At 51.0% G+C, this 12299-nt stretch overlaps 1 protein-coding gene across 1 annotated transcript in view; it reads left to right on the top strand.

Annotated features, from left to right (window-relative positions):
- TMEM229B (transmembrane protein 229B) overlaps positions 1–11764 on the top strand; it is a 36426-nt gene extending 24662 nt beyond the window's left edge. Inside the window, exon 3 of the mRNA XM_059915756.1 lies at positions 11060–11764. Within this exon, the coding sequence (XP_059771739.1) occupies positions 11060–11577 (518 nt within the window). The 3' untranslated portion in view covers positions 11578–11764. The remainder of the gene's footprint in view (positions 1–11059) is intronic.
- Positions 11765–12299: the final 535 nt, after the last annotated feature.

Raw genomic sequence — 12299 nt, 5'->3', positions numbered from 1 at the left:
CTTCCGGTCCAAGGGCCTGTCACAGGGCTATGGTCCTGGAATGGGAGGGGGTTTTCCAGCAGTTTCAGGCCATGTCACATGCTAGAGCCATCGTATGGCCACATGGCCTCTAAGAACTGGGTCAGACCCAGATGGGCTGACATGAGTGATGTGAGACACCCAGCACTTAGGAGATGGCATCTTCCCCAGTTCCCTTTATCTGTATGCTCATGGGTGCTTTGGGCCCTGGGCTTTACCTCTGTGCAGTGGGAACTGGATCTCACCTAGGCTTCCAGACTCTGCCCAGAAGCCATGAGTGGTTTGTGTGGCCTTGGGTAGAGCATCCAGGGCACTGGATGGTGAAGGCTTTGTGGTGCCTTAGCTGCCAGGAACATGGCCACCAGGGGGTCAAGAGGAGCAAGTTCTCTGCTGCCTCTGCCATGTTTCAGCCATATCTCCTCCTCAGTCCAGAGGAGCGGCATGTAGGGCGAGGTGCCCCCTGGCTGGGGAGTCTCACCTGTCCTCACATAGCCTTTCTTTCCAGCCTCGGCCTCTGGAGGCCTCTTTTCCTTGATGATGCTTTAAAAAATGACAGTTGGCTGCTCTCCCAAACCCCAGAGGCTGTCCGGCCTAAAGGCTGTTCTGTCTGAAGAGGGCAGACAGTCCCACTGTGGGACGGGGGGCCAGCAGGCAGAGAGCTCCCCCGGAAACCAGGGCAGGGAGCGCTGGTGGGTTTGCACTCTTGACTGGACAAGTTTTAGGAGCTGTTGGACTGGTCCATGGGAGCCCAGAGCCCTTAGCTTTTATGTAGGAGTTAGCAGAGAGGGAAAGGGTAACCGGGTATTTCTCAGCTTTAGATAGATCTTGACTCCACTTCTAGTTGAGAGTTTAAAACTCAAGGCTAGAATCTATTTTTCAGTCAACCGAGGCTTGCAAAATCAGTTTGTGATTGGAGGGTCTTTCAGGAAGTGTGTTACCGAGTTGATTTATAGCCGGGGTGGTGTGAGAGAGCCTGGACTGTGGGAGTGGGGTGGGCGGGTGGAGAGATGGTCGTGGAGTCCACTGTGGGAACGCGGTGACTCAGACGGAGACCTATTCCCCGCATTACACAGAATTCCCCAGAACAACCTACATCATCAGCCTTAAAACAGTTGTACCCTTTTGTTCAGTGATACCACTTGTAGAATTGTTCATTAAGAAATCTTTCATTAGGAAATAGTTCCAGCAAAGAAAAGGGCTGAATTCTCTTGTTACAGGCATAAAAAAGATGTTCTTGTGGTGTCATTGTCAGAGTAGAAATGGGAAACAGTTGTTCTCCCTTTGTTAAACAGCTAGGTTAAGTAAATTATAGATTTCCACTTGTTGGAATATTACACAGCCATTATAATAAGCAGAACATAGGAAATGTGACAACTTGGAAAAATGATTATGATGTAATGAGTGAAAGTGTGAGGTTACAGGATAAGTACATTATGGTAACTTGTAAAATAAACACATGAGAAAAGATCGCAAAGGGGAAAAGATAATGGCTGCTAGTTTGCTGGAATTATGAATGCCTTTTCTTTCTATGATGCATGGATTTGTTTCTTTTAAAACTAAATTAAATCTCAATGAGTACACAACATACCATTAAAAGTGATTTTCTCTAAGATGTGGGATGATGGGGGACTTTTGCTTTCTATGTCATTCCTTTCTACAGTGTTTAAATTTCAACTGTGAGCAAATGTCATTTTTGTAATCAGGAAAAAGAAAGACATTTTAAAATGCTAGATATAAAAAAATTTTAAAGGCTATATTTCCCAAGAAAGAGGAGAAAGAAAGGCTGAGCTCTTTAGTTCTTTATACCTGCTCTCATCAGCGTTTAACGGCCTGTGCCTGTTTGGGCCCATTCATTCATTCATAAATCCATTCGTTCACAGGTATCAGTGGGTCTTACTGCCAGGCACTGTTCTAGGCACTAGTTACCCAGCAGTGAACAAGGCAGAGCCCTGCCCTTGTGGAACTTTCACTCTAACTGGGGGAGACAGACAATGAACAAGTAGCAAAATATCAGAAAGTGAAAGCGCTATGACTAAAATGGGATGATGTGAGTGACGGGGAGGCTATTTTGGATCAGAGGTTCCTCTGAGGGGTGATGGTTGAGCTGAGATCTCAATGACAACAGAGAGGCAGCCATGTAAAGTCTGGGAAGGGTCCTGCAGGCAACGCACAGGAACCCCAGCCTGCAGTCCCCACCCGCAGGCTGCCCTTTGCCGCCTGAGCCCTGGTAAGCCTCTGTGCCAGGCTGACTCCGTTCCCCAAGCCCACTTGCCCCCACTGCACCTGCCAGCTGGGATTTGCTCAGCATCTGAGGCCGTCTGAAATCCTCCCCGGCCTGCTGCCCTGCACGGATCGGTTGCTCCTGATACTCTGGCTGCTGTCGCTGCTGTAGGCACGGGGCTTCTCTGGGCAGCCTGCACGCTGGCCACCGCTCTTGGCTGGCGTTTCCGTGGCAGGGCTGGGGCATCTGAGATTCCCGGCAGCATTGGGGCAGGCTGGCAGTCGGGGAGGCTCTGGGTAATGTGTGTCCTGGTGAGAGGTCTTTGAATGGCACGTGCCTTAAGGTCCAAAGGGGTGGCTGCTGCCATGGTCCAGTGAGGGTCAGCCGTGACCGTGGAGGACCTTCGTGTGGACGCTGCCAGAACGTGGCTTCAGAACAGAACTTGGCCTCTCAGGATAGACTGAGAGCCTTCAGGAGCTCTGACACCAGTTCTGGGCTTCATTGATGATCTACCGAGAAGCTCACATCCTTCTTGCTTCCTGTTGTCTCTCCATATACCGTCTCAGCCTTCCACAAGCAGAAACTCAGAAAACGGTAGTGCCCTCAAAGGAGCCTGTAGTCAGGCTCAAGAACAGTGCAATGTGCTGACTGCGAGTGAAGGCTCTGGAGCTGGGTTTGAATCCCAGTTCTGCCTTGTGGAGCTGTAAGAACTTAGGCTAATTTTCTAGCCTTTCTCTGCCTCAAATTCCCCATCTGTGAAATGGGCTCGAAGATTATCTGAGTTAATACATGGAAAGTGCTGAGAAGAGTGCCTGATTATTACTGTGACTTGGGAAGTGGCAGGAGGACCATCCCAGGGAGCTTTCCTGGGGGGGCGCCCACAGCAAGAGAGGGTGGAACTGTATGGCATTTGGGCAAGCCAGTGACCACAGGTATCTTCCCCCACTTGCTTCCCTTCTGGCCCTGAAGCAAGCCCATGTTTTCCTCCTCCTCAACCTGATGACCACAGGGGAAGCTCAGGACTGTTTCAGAACTTGCATCTGGCACCCAGAGGGAAGGGCGACCGCCCACCCCTCATTAATTCCACTACCCCACCAGGAGACTGCACTCAGGGTTGCTCAAGCTGTGCCCCCAATGCCTTGTCCTCAGAGACCCCCGGAAGGCCTGTGCATCTCTCCAGAGCAGTGGTATTAATTAACTGTAATGGTTTTGTTGCCTGGGGATGGGGAGTGAAATTTGGGAAGTAAATGAGGTGAAAGAGGAAGGCTTGCCCAGCCTGTCTGCATGGAAGGGGAATCCTGATTTTCTAGCAAGATGCTCCTCTGGACAAAAATTCCCAAAGTTGTCGTGTTGTTCCAGGAAGTTACGATGCTACAAGATGGGGGTTTTTGGCAAAACCAAGAACAATCATCCCATCTGGTTTTGCCTCCAGCCTGTCTTGGACTTTTATGGCATTCTCTTCGCTCCTCTCAACTGCTCACCCTAAGGAATAGCTCAGCAGGTTCCAAGAGCAGCAGGTGAGATACTCCTAGGGAGCAGCGCTCTGAAAGCCAGCCCTCCCCCGCTCCCCCACCTGTCTCCTTGCAGGGGCAGTGCCCTGTCCTGATGACTCTCCTTGGGCTCTGGCCCTTTGCTGGAACTCCGTGTGCCTGGCTCTTTCATCACACATGAGGGCTCTTGTACTTGAGTGTTGTTCCCTAAAATCCCGCTTGTGAAACCATCCACTGCTCTGCAAATTCTTTTCTCTGCTTTCAGTCTTGCCCACACTCTCCTCTCTACTCCACCCTGAGTTTTCCTTCCTGGGCTGTCCCATCTTTGTGTCATGGTCCTCAGGATGGTTATGCCTGTCACCAGGAGAAAGAAGCAACATCCCGTGAACTGCTGCTTCCTCTTGATGCAGGTATACCCGGGGCTCCGATCCCAGGGCTGAACAAGGAGGTACTGGAAGGGTCTGGGGCAAAGGGCTCAGGTTGGGGGAGGCCAGGCAGGGATGGGGGCTGTTGGGCACAGCAGAGGGAGGGGAGCCTGTCCTAGCTCAAAGTTCAGGCACAGCTCCTGTGACTATTACAAGTGGGTTTGGGGAGTGGAGTTCTGAAAATCCACCCATGCCAATGCCTGCCTTTAATTTTAGCATCTGTCCCATCACAGTGTGAGCTGCCATCCCACCTGACGACACTGCCTCACATCCCCGTCCCTGTCCTCACCCCGGCCTCCTGGCCCCCGCCAGCTCTACCCCATTCATCTTCCGTGGACCAGTCCAGGTCTTCTCAGACATCACCTGACCTCGCCTAGGTATGCTTCCCCTCCACCTACCCGTGTTCTTCCAGGCACGGAGATTCTAAAAACAGAATCCAGGCCTCAGGCTTGCCCTGTTCTCTCTCCCCACATCCTCTCTTCTGTTCAGCAGCTTGCCCTCTCTCTCTCTGACAGCTACTGCTTTAATCTTGCTCCTGTTCCATAGGGTTTGGGCGTCCAACTCTTCCAAGTCACCTGCTCCGGGGGGTGGGTGTGGCTGGAGCCTCTGATCTGTAACCGACTGGGAAACCATTCTTGGCCTCCCCAAAAGATCAGACCAAGAGGCAAGGAGAGTAGGGTCTTAAAAACAGCATCAAGAAGGGGACTGACCAGAGTGATGACTCCACCAGTTACATGAGGCTGCTGAAGAGCACGTCTGAAGAAGTGCCTTCTCCAGATCCTGGGGGACAGAGGGGCCAGGGCTACGAGTTCCTGTCAGGTGGACAGACCTGCGTTCAGAGGACCCTGAGTCGGGCAGGAGGCAGAGGGGTCTCCAGGCCACCACTGTCCACCCACCTCGGACTGCGGACCCCTCCTCGCTCCTCTGTGAGTTTCCCTGGAGCCCAAGCTCTGTTCTGGGCAGAGCTTAGCAACCTGTTGGGAGTTCAGGATAAAACGAGAGCTTGAGAAACTGTGCCAGGAATGCTGGCCCTTTCACTCACACTTCTCTTAAAGCCAGGCCCTCACAGGGCTGGTTCTGAGACCCCTCCCCTTTCACCAAACCTCCTCAGCCACACGGGAGCTGGAAGCTCACGTCGATTCTCCTCAGCTGGGTTTTTGTTCCATGGGCTGTATGTGTGATTACTGTTTTCATGGGTAGCTTGGCTGCCGGGTTAGTGCTCTGGGTGGAGGTGAAGACCTGACTTGCTTGGCACAGAAGGCTGCCCAGCTGCTAGTGAGGAGAGGGGCAGAAAGACCCTGCCACAGGTGGGAGGGAGAAGCCGACCAGGAATCCTGGCTCCGTGTCAGAAATGAAAGCCGTCCTTTTTTGAGCATTTGCTGTATCCCTAGTAGTGGCTATCTCTTAGCTCATTCATCCTCACTGTTAACCCTCAGAGGTAGTTTCTCTTCTTATTCTCACTTTACTTATAAGGAAACTGAGACAGAGAGGTCAGGTAATGTGCCCTAGATCCCACAGGTGGGGGGTATTATCGTCCACAGCACAAACCCAGGCAGTTAGGATCTGGAGCCTCTGCACTTAACCCTACACACCATTCACACCTGTGAGTCATGGTTTGTTGTCGGGCATGGCTCAGGAGGGAAGAATGGGCATTAATTTTACACAATTTCAGGTTTCCTTAAGTTCATTTGTCTGGCAAATTTACTGAGCATCTTCTATATACGAGGCGCTAAGATGATTAATATATAGTCATTCAACAAATAGCTTTAAGGGACTTCCCTGGCGGTCCAGTGGTTGAGACCCCGCGCTTCCACTGCAGGGGGTGCGGATTCGATCCCTGGTCGGGGAACTAAGATCCCACGTGCTGCATGGCCAAAAAAAGAAAATAAAACAAACAAACAAACAAAAACAAATGTTTTTAAGATACCATTATTTTTATAAAAGTTATACATACTAGTTAGAAAAAAATTTTAGAGTCTACAGAAAAGTATAAAGATGGAAATAAAAATCACTTATGATGTCACCATCTAGAGACGATTGTGGCTAATTTTTTTTTTTTTTTTGATATTTACATGTATGTATGCCTTTGCAAAATCAAAATCATACTCAGCATTCCACTTTGAATCCTGCTTTTTTCTCTTAATGTTGTATTAAACATTCATCAGGTGGCTACCAGTGCTGGCCTCCAGAGGAATCATGGCAAAGCCAAATGCTAACTGTTATCACAGAAGTGAATGGGGTGCAGAGGTGGACAGGGCAGTGGACAGCTCCAGAGTTGCAGGTGTTTAGGAAAGTCTTCACAGAAGAGGAGCTGGATCTTGAAGGAGGATTACGGCTTCGCAGGCCATGGGTGGGGGAAGGGCACCCCAAGTAGCAAAAACAGCAATGGAGAGATCTGGAGGACAGGCTCCGAAGCAGAAGTGGATCACGATGGGCTTTGCCAGTCATGCCTAGGTGTTGAGCCTTACTCTGTAGATGTTAAAGATCCACTAATGGGCTTTAAGTGGGGAGAAACATTGGATGTGCATTTTAGAAAGACTGCTGTTTCTATACACTCTTTCACAGTAGTGATGAGTAAATTGAAAGGAGCAAGGCAAGGCTGGGAGACTGGCTAAGTAAGAGACCATTGGAGTCATCCAGGTGAGAGATGATGGGGCTTGAACTAGAGCAGGAATGAGAAAGAGGAATGACAAGGAGGAGATGGATTTCAAAGCTGTTTAAGAGGTAGAAAGGATAGGAGTTAATGGCTGACTTGGTGGCTTTGCCATGTGACTTGCTTGGGCCAACAAGATGTTAGTGGGTGTGACTTAACAACTTAACCAGTATTGAAGAGCACCGGTGCAGTTGGGTTGCTCGCTCTTGGGCCTCCGCCCTTGCCATGAGAAGACCTTGCCAGGGCTAGTCCACTAGGCCCAGAAGAAGGACAAGAGGCAAGTGAAGCAGAGCCATCCCAGCCAAGCATAGGACAGAGCCCCCAGATGACTCACAGCCATGTGACTGAGGCCAGCCAAGATCTGCCAACCCACAGGCACGTGAGTTGTAATAATAAATGAGAGTTTATTTAAGCCATTGAGTTTGGGGATGATTTGTTATGTAGCAATTGCTGAGTGACAAAAATGTCTTCATTCTTTTTTTAAAAAATATTTATTTATTTATTGGCTGCGTCGGGTCTTAGTTGTGACACTCGCGGCATCTTGCGTTGTGGTGCACGGGCTCTTTGTTGCACATGTGGGCTTAGTTGCCCGACCAGGGATCGAACCAGCGTCCCCTGCACAGCAAGACTGACTCAACCACTGGACCACCAGGGAAGTCCCAAGAATGTCTTCACTCTTGAACTGAATGCTTACTGTGTGCAAGGCACTATTCTAGGCACCTGGGGATGCAGTGCTGAATCAAAGTCCTTACTTTCAGGGAGTTCAGGTTAAAGGGGGGAAGTGGCAGAGGAAGCAGGAATGACCTCTCTCTGCTAACTGGGTGCATGGTGGTACCATTAATCAAGATGGGGGTCATACGATCCCTGAGGTGGACCTGGGTAACCTGGCCTGAGGCGGCACCTCCAGCGGGAGGCCCTCCGTACTCGCCTCGCAGCAAGGGAAGGTGACCAGCCCTTCTGCTGGACAGAGGACAAGCGGTTCCCTCCCGGCCACAGGTGTGGGACAAGACACGCTGACAGTCGGGCACCAGTAGGGACGGGAAAGCTGCTGGGGCTGGAACCACCCTCCCCCGTTCCCTCTCCCGGGCCCTGAGGGGCTGCAGTTCGGTGCTGTGGCCGGAGCAGCGAGGGCAGCTTGAGCCTGAGACCAGAGGCCTGGGCTCCTATCACCGGCCGGTCCTCCCACACTCTGTGTTGAGTTGTGTGCTGGGTGCTCCTTTAATTGCATAATTTAAAAAGAAAAAAGATGCTAAGAGTGGACCAAAACGTTGCACAAAGTGTTCTAATTTCCAAAAAAAAAAGAAAAAAAAAGATGGGGGTCATAGGAGATATTGGGGGGAAGATAATGAGTTTGATTTAGGAAAGGAATATGAGGTGCCTATGCGACACTTAGGTGGAGGTGTTCGGGAATGAGTGGGGTAAATAGGTGTAGAACACAGGAAAGCTGTTTGGCTGGGGACTGAAAGTTATCAACATAGTGAAACAAAATTATCTGTACCAAAGAGACAGAGTACATGCTGTGGATATTCAGGGGAGGAAGAAAGGATTTGTGGCTGGGAGGATGAAAAAGATCTTGTTCTGAAGGTAACCTGTAAGCTGGGTTTGTACTTGTGGAGGCAAGAGGAGAAAGGCACATAAAACACAATAGATGGGATGGTGGTAAGACGCGGAGAGCTGGACTGTGAGAATTAGGCTGAAAAAGTAGATTGGAGTGAGATCAGGGAGAGTCTTGAATGCCAGGCCAAGGACACTGCAGCGTTTCATTAGAAAATGGGGAACCATTGAATGTTTTTGAGCAGGGGAGTGACATCAGGCACGCATGTCTAGGAGATGGCTGAAGTATGATGAGTTTTGAAGTCGAAATCAAAAGATACGGATTCTAGTCTCACCTCTTCCATTCAGTGGCCCTGGGATATGGGGCAAATGACTTCTCTCTGAGCTTCAACTACCTCTCTTAAAAAATGGAAGTCAAACTACCTGCCCTTCACACGAGTCTTAATTTAGTAAGAACCAATGACAAAATGTGAATGAAAGTGATTGGAAGACCACCAAGCAATGTGCATGGGTAGGCATTACTGTGACTAGGTCTGCTTTAGCTGAAACGTAAGGCTGGGATTCCCAGACAGGTGGGCAGACTGCAAATGTCATCTTGTTAACCTCTGTCCCTTCTACCAGCTCGGAGAGAGGACTGCCAGAGGTGTCAGCCTGGAGTCCACTGGCAGCTGGCAGAGCTGGGGTTCATGTTCTCCTGCTCTGCCTACCCGTTCTTGGTATAACCCTGAACTCTCCCACCCCACCCTCCACATAAATGACGTGTCATTTAGAGAACGCCTGCTCAGGGGAGGACTGTGCCAAGGCCGCAGAACAGAGGACCGGGAGACAGTTGCTGCCATCAAGGAGTACACAGGCTGGTTGGATAGTAACTAGGGGTGGCACTGAGTAAAGGGTCAAATGAGTGGTCCACACAGTCACTGGTGGAGGGCCAGGCCAGTCTTCGGAGAAGCATGATGGGGCCTTGAACGCCAGTGGGGTTTTTTTTTTTTTTTAATGCTATTCTTGTCTGCTTACATTCTTTTTATGTATGTATGTATGTGTGTATGTATGGCTGTGTTGGGGCTTCGTTTCTGTGCGAGGGCCTTCTCTAGTTGTGGCAAGTGGGGGCCACTCTTCATCGCGGTGCGCAGGCCTCTCACCATCACGGCCTCTCGTTGCCGAGCACAGGCTCCAGACGCGCAGGCTCAGCAATTGTGGCTCACGGGCCGAGTTGCTCCGCGGCATGTGGGATCCTCCCAGACCAGGGCTCGAACCCACGTCCCCTGCATTGGCAGGCAGATTCTCAACCACTGCGCCACCAGGGAAGCCCACCAGTGGGGTTTAAAAGAGAGGATCGGAAGGGAATGAGAAGTAAAGGGGAGGACTCTCTCCTCTGTCAGCCACTGGTTTCCTCTCAATATCGAAACTCAACACTAAAACCCCACTTAATGGAGCAGTTAAAAACAAATGTGACCACAATAAGCAACCACTTCACACCCATTAGAATGGCCATCATCACGAAACCAGAAAATAAGTGCTGGCAAGGATATGGAGAAATTGGAACCCTGGTGCATTGCTGGTGCAAATGTAATATGGTATAGCTGCTGTAGAAAACAGCAAGGCCACTCCTCAGAAAATAAAAACAGAATTACCATATGATCCAGCAATTCCACTTTTGGGTAAATACCCAAAAGAACTGAAAGCAAGGACTCGAACAGATATTTGTACACCCATGTTCAGAGCAGCATTATTCACAATAGCCAAAACGTGGAAACACCCATTAATGGATGAATTGATAAACAAAATATATCTAGGTAGATCGCAATAGAATATTATTTAGCCTTAAAAAGGGAAGAAAATTCTGACACATGCTACAACATGGATGAACCATGAAGACCATTAGGCTCAGTGACATAAGCCAGTCACAACAGGACAAATACTGCATGACTCCACTTAAATGAGATACTTAGAGTTGTCAAATTCATAGAGACAAAGTAGAATAGTGGTTGCCACGGGCTGGAGAGGGGATGGGGAGATAGTGTTTAATGAGTTCGGAGTTTCTGTTTGGGATGATGAAAACATTTTGGAGATGGATGGTGGTGATGGATGCACAACAATGAGAATGTACTTAATATCACTTCAGCGTATACTTCAAAACAGTTAAAATGGTAACTTTTATGTATACGTTCACATACACACACATAAAAGACACATGTGACGGGCTGCTTAGAAAGAGCTCAGAAGTATGAGTGATGTGGAACTCACTTGAGTTTGAGAAGAAGTGGGGGAAGAGATGGGGACCCCAGTGGACGGGCCTAGTGAAAAATTAGCAAGTAGCCTGGAAATGGGGGTGACTGGTGGGCCAGGACAGCCAACTCTTCCACTGACTACCAATCATCCTAAGAAGTTATTATAGGGAGTGTAGTAGACACCTCTCTCCAAGTAGCACTTGAGTAGCGTTTCTCAGAGGAAGCCAGTGGGGCTGTTTGTTTTCTTCCTTTTATTTCTCATGCCTACCTGGCTCAGGTAAGGAATATGAAATAAAGTAATGAACATGGAATAGGGTTAGGAGTATGATGAGTAACTAAAGAGAAAGGTAGAGGCAGGTTTGAAATCCCCTCCAGCCTGGTCACTCCAGAGACTTGGGGCGGGCAAGTCTGTGGCCCTGCCCCCTCCCCTCCTCCCTCACTTGTGTCTCCTTTGCGTCCCTAACAGCCAGCCCCAGTCAGCGCCATGGCTTCCGCAGAGCCCCTGACGGCGCTGTCCCGCTGGTACCTGTACGCCATCCATGGCTACTTCTGCGAGGTGATGTTCACGGCGGCCTGGGAATTCGTGGTGAACTTTAACTGGAAGTTCCCGGGGGTCACGAGCGTGTGGGCGCTCTTCATCTACGGCACGTCCATCCTCATCGTGGAGCGCATGTACCTGCGCCTGCGCGGCCGCTGCCCGCTGCTGGTGCGCTGCCTCATCTACACACTCTGGACCTACCTGTGGGAGTTCACCACCGGCTTCATCCTGCGCCAGTTCAACGCCTGCCCCTGGGACTACTCCCAGTTCGACTTTGACTTCATGGGCCTCATCACCCTGGAGTACGCCGTGCCCTGGTTCTGCGGGGCCCTCATCATGGAGCAGTTCATCATCCGCAACACCCTCCGCCTCCGCTTTGACAGGAACGCCGAGCCCGGGGAGCCCAGCGGCCCCCTGGCCCTGGCCAACGGCCACGTCAAGACTGACTGAGCTGGGGGGGGGGCTGGGGGGCTCTCATGGATTCTGTGGACAAGGGTACCAAGCTGGCAGGGTTGCCCCCTCTGTACAGCACAAGCCCTACCCCGTAGGGCACACGGAGCCCCATGCCCCGCCCACTGTGGGCGGGCGTTGGGGGCGTGGTCAGGTCTTGGGGGCGGGGTGTGGAGGCAGCAGGGGCACTTCGGATAAGGTCCGTGGATGTCAGCCCAGCTCAGGGGCGGGAGGCCTGTGGCTACACCGGGACTGGACTACGTGGGTGACTTTGGAAGCAGCAGGCCCTGTCCTGGCTAAGGGACACAGAATGGAGCAGAAGGTGGGAGGCAAAGCCTGAGGAGGCTTCGGGCTGCTGCAGCGGCCACCTGCCTCCCTCTCACCTGGTTTAGTTGGGCTTCGGCTGGTTCCATTAGGCAATATTCAGGTGCTTGCTTGCAACCAATACCTCCCCCAGGGGCCTGCTGAGCTGCAGCCTAAGAAGAGACTGGGCAGCCAGGAGGCTGCTGGGCAGGAGTGCTGGTCTGCAAGGGCTGGGAGGCCTTCCCTTGGCTCCTCTCCCCTCCCCCAGGGTCCCACGCTGATCCCTTGGCCTTCGGGGGCTCCCCCCCTGGTGCTGGATTCCCACCAACCTTGGGCTTTTGGAGGTTTCAATCCCTGTGTGTTCGGTGGCATTTCCCCCTTTTCTCTTATTTTCAAAGCCTTTACCACTAGCAGCCCCT

This window comes from Balaenoptera ricei, chromosome 2, assembly GCF_028023285.1.
Source record: "Balaenoptera ricei isolate mBalRic1 chromosome 2, mBalRic1.hap2, whole genome shotgun sequence".
Lineage (NCBI taxonomy): Eukaryota > Metazoa > Chordata > Mammalia > Artiodactyla > Balaenopteridae > Balaenoptera > Balaenoptera ricei.
Note: the sequence above shows the minus strand (reverse complement) of the source record. Positions and strands in the feature narration are given on the sequence as shown.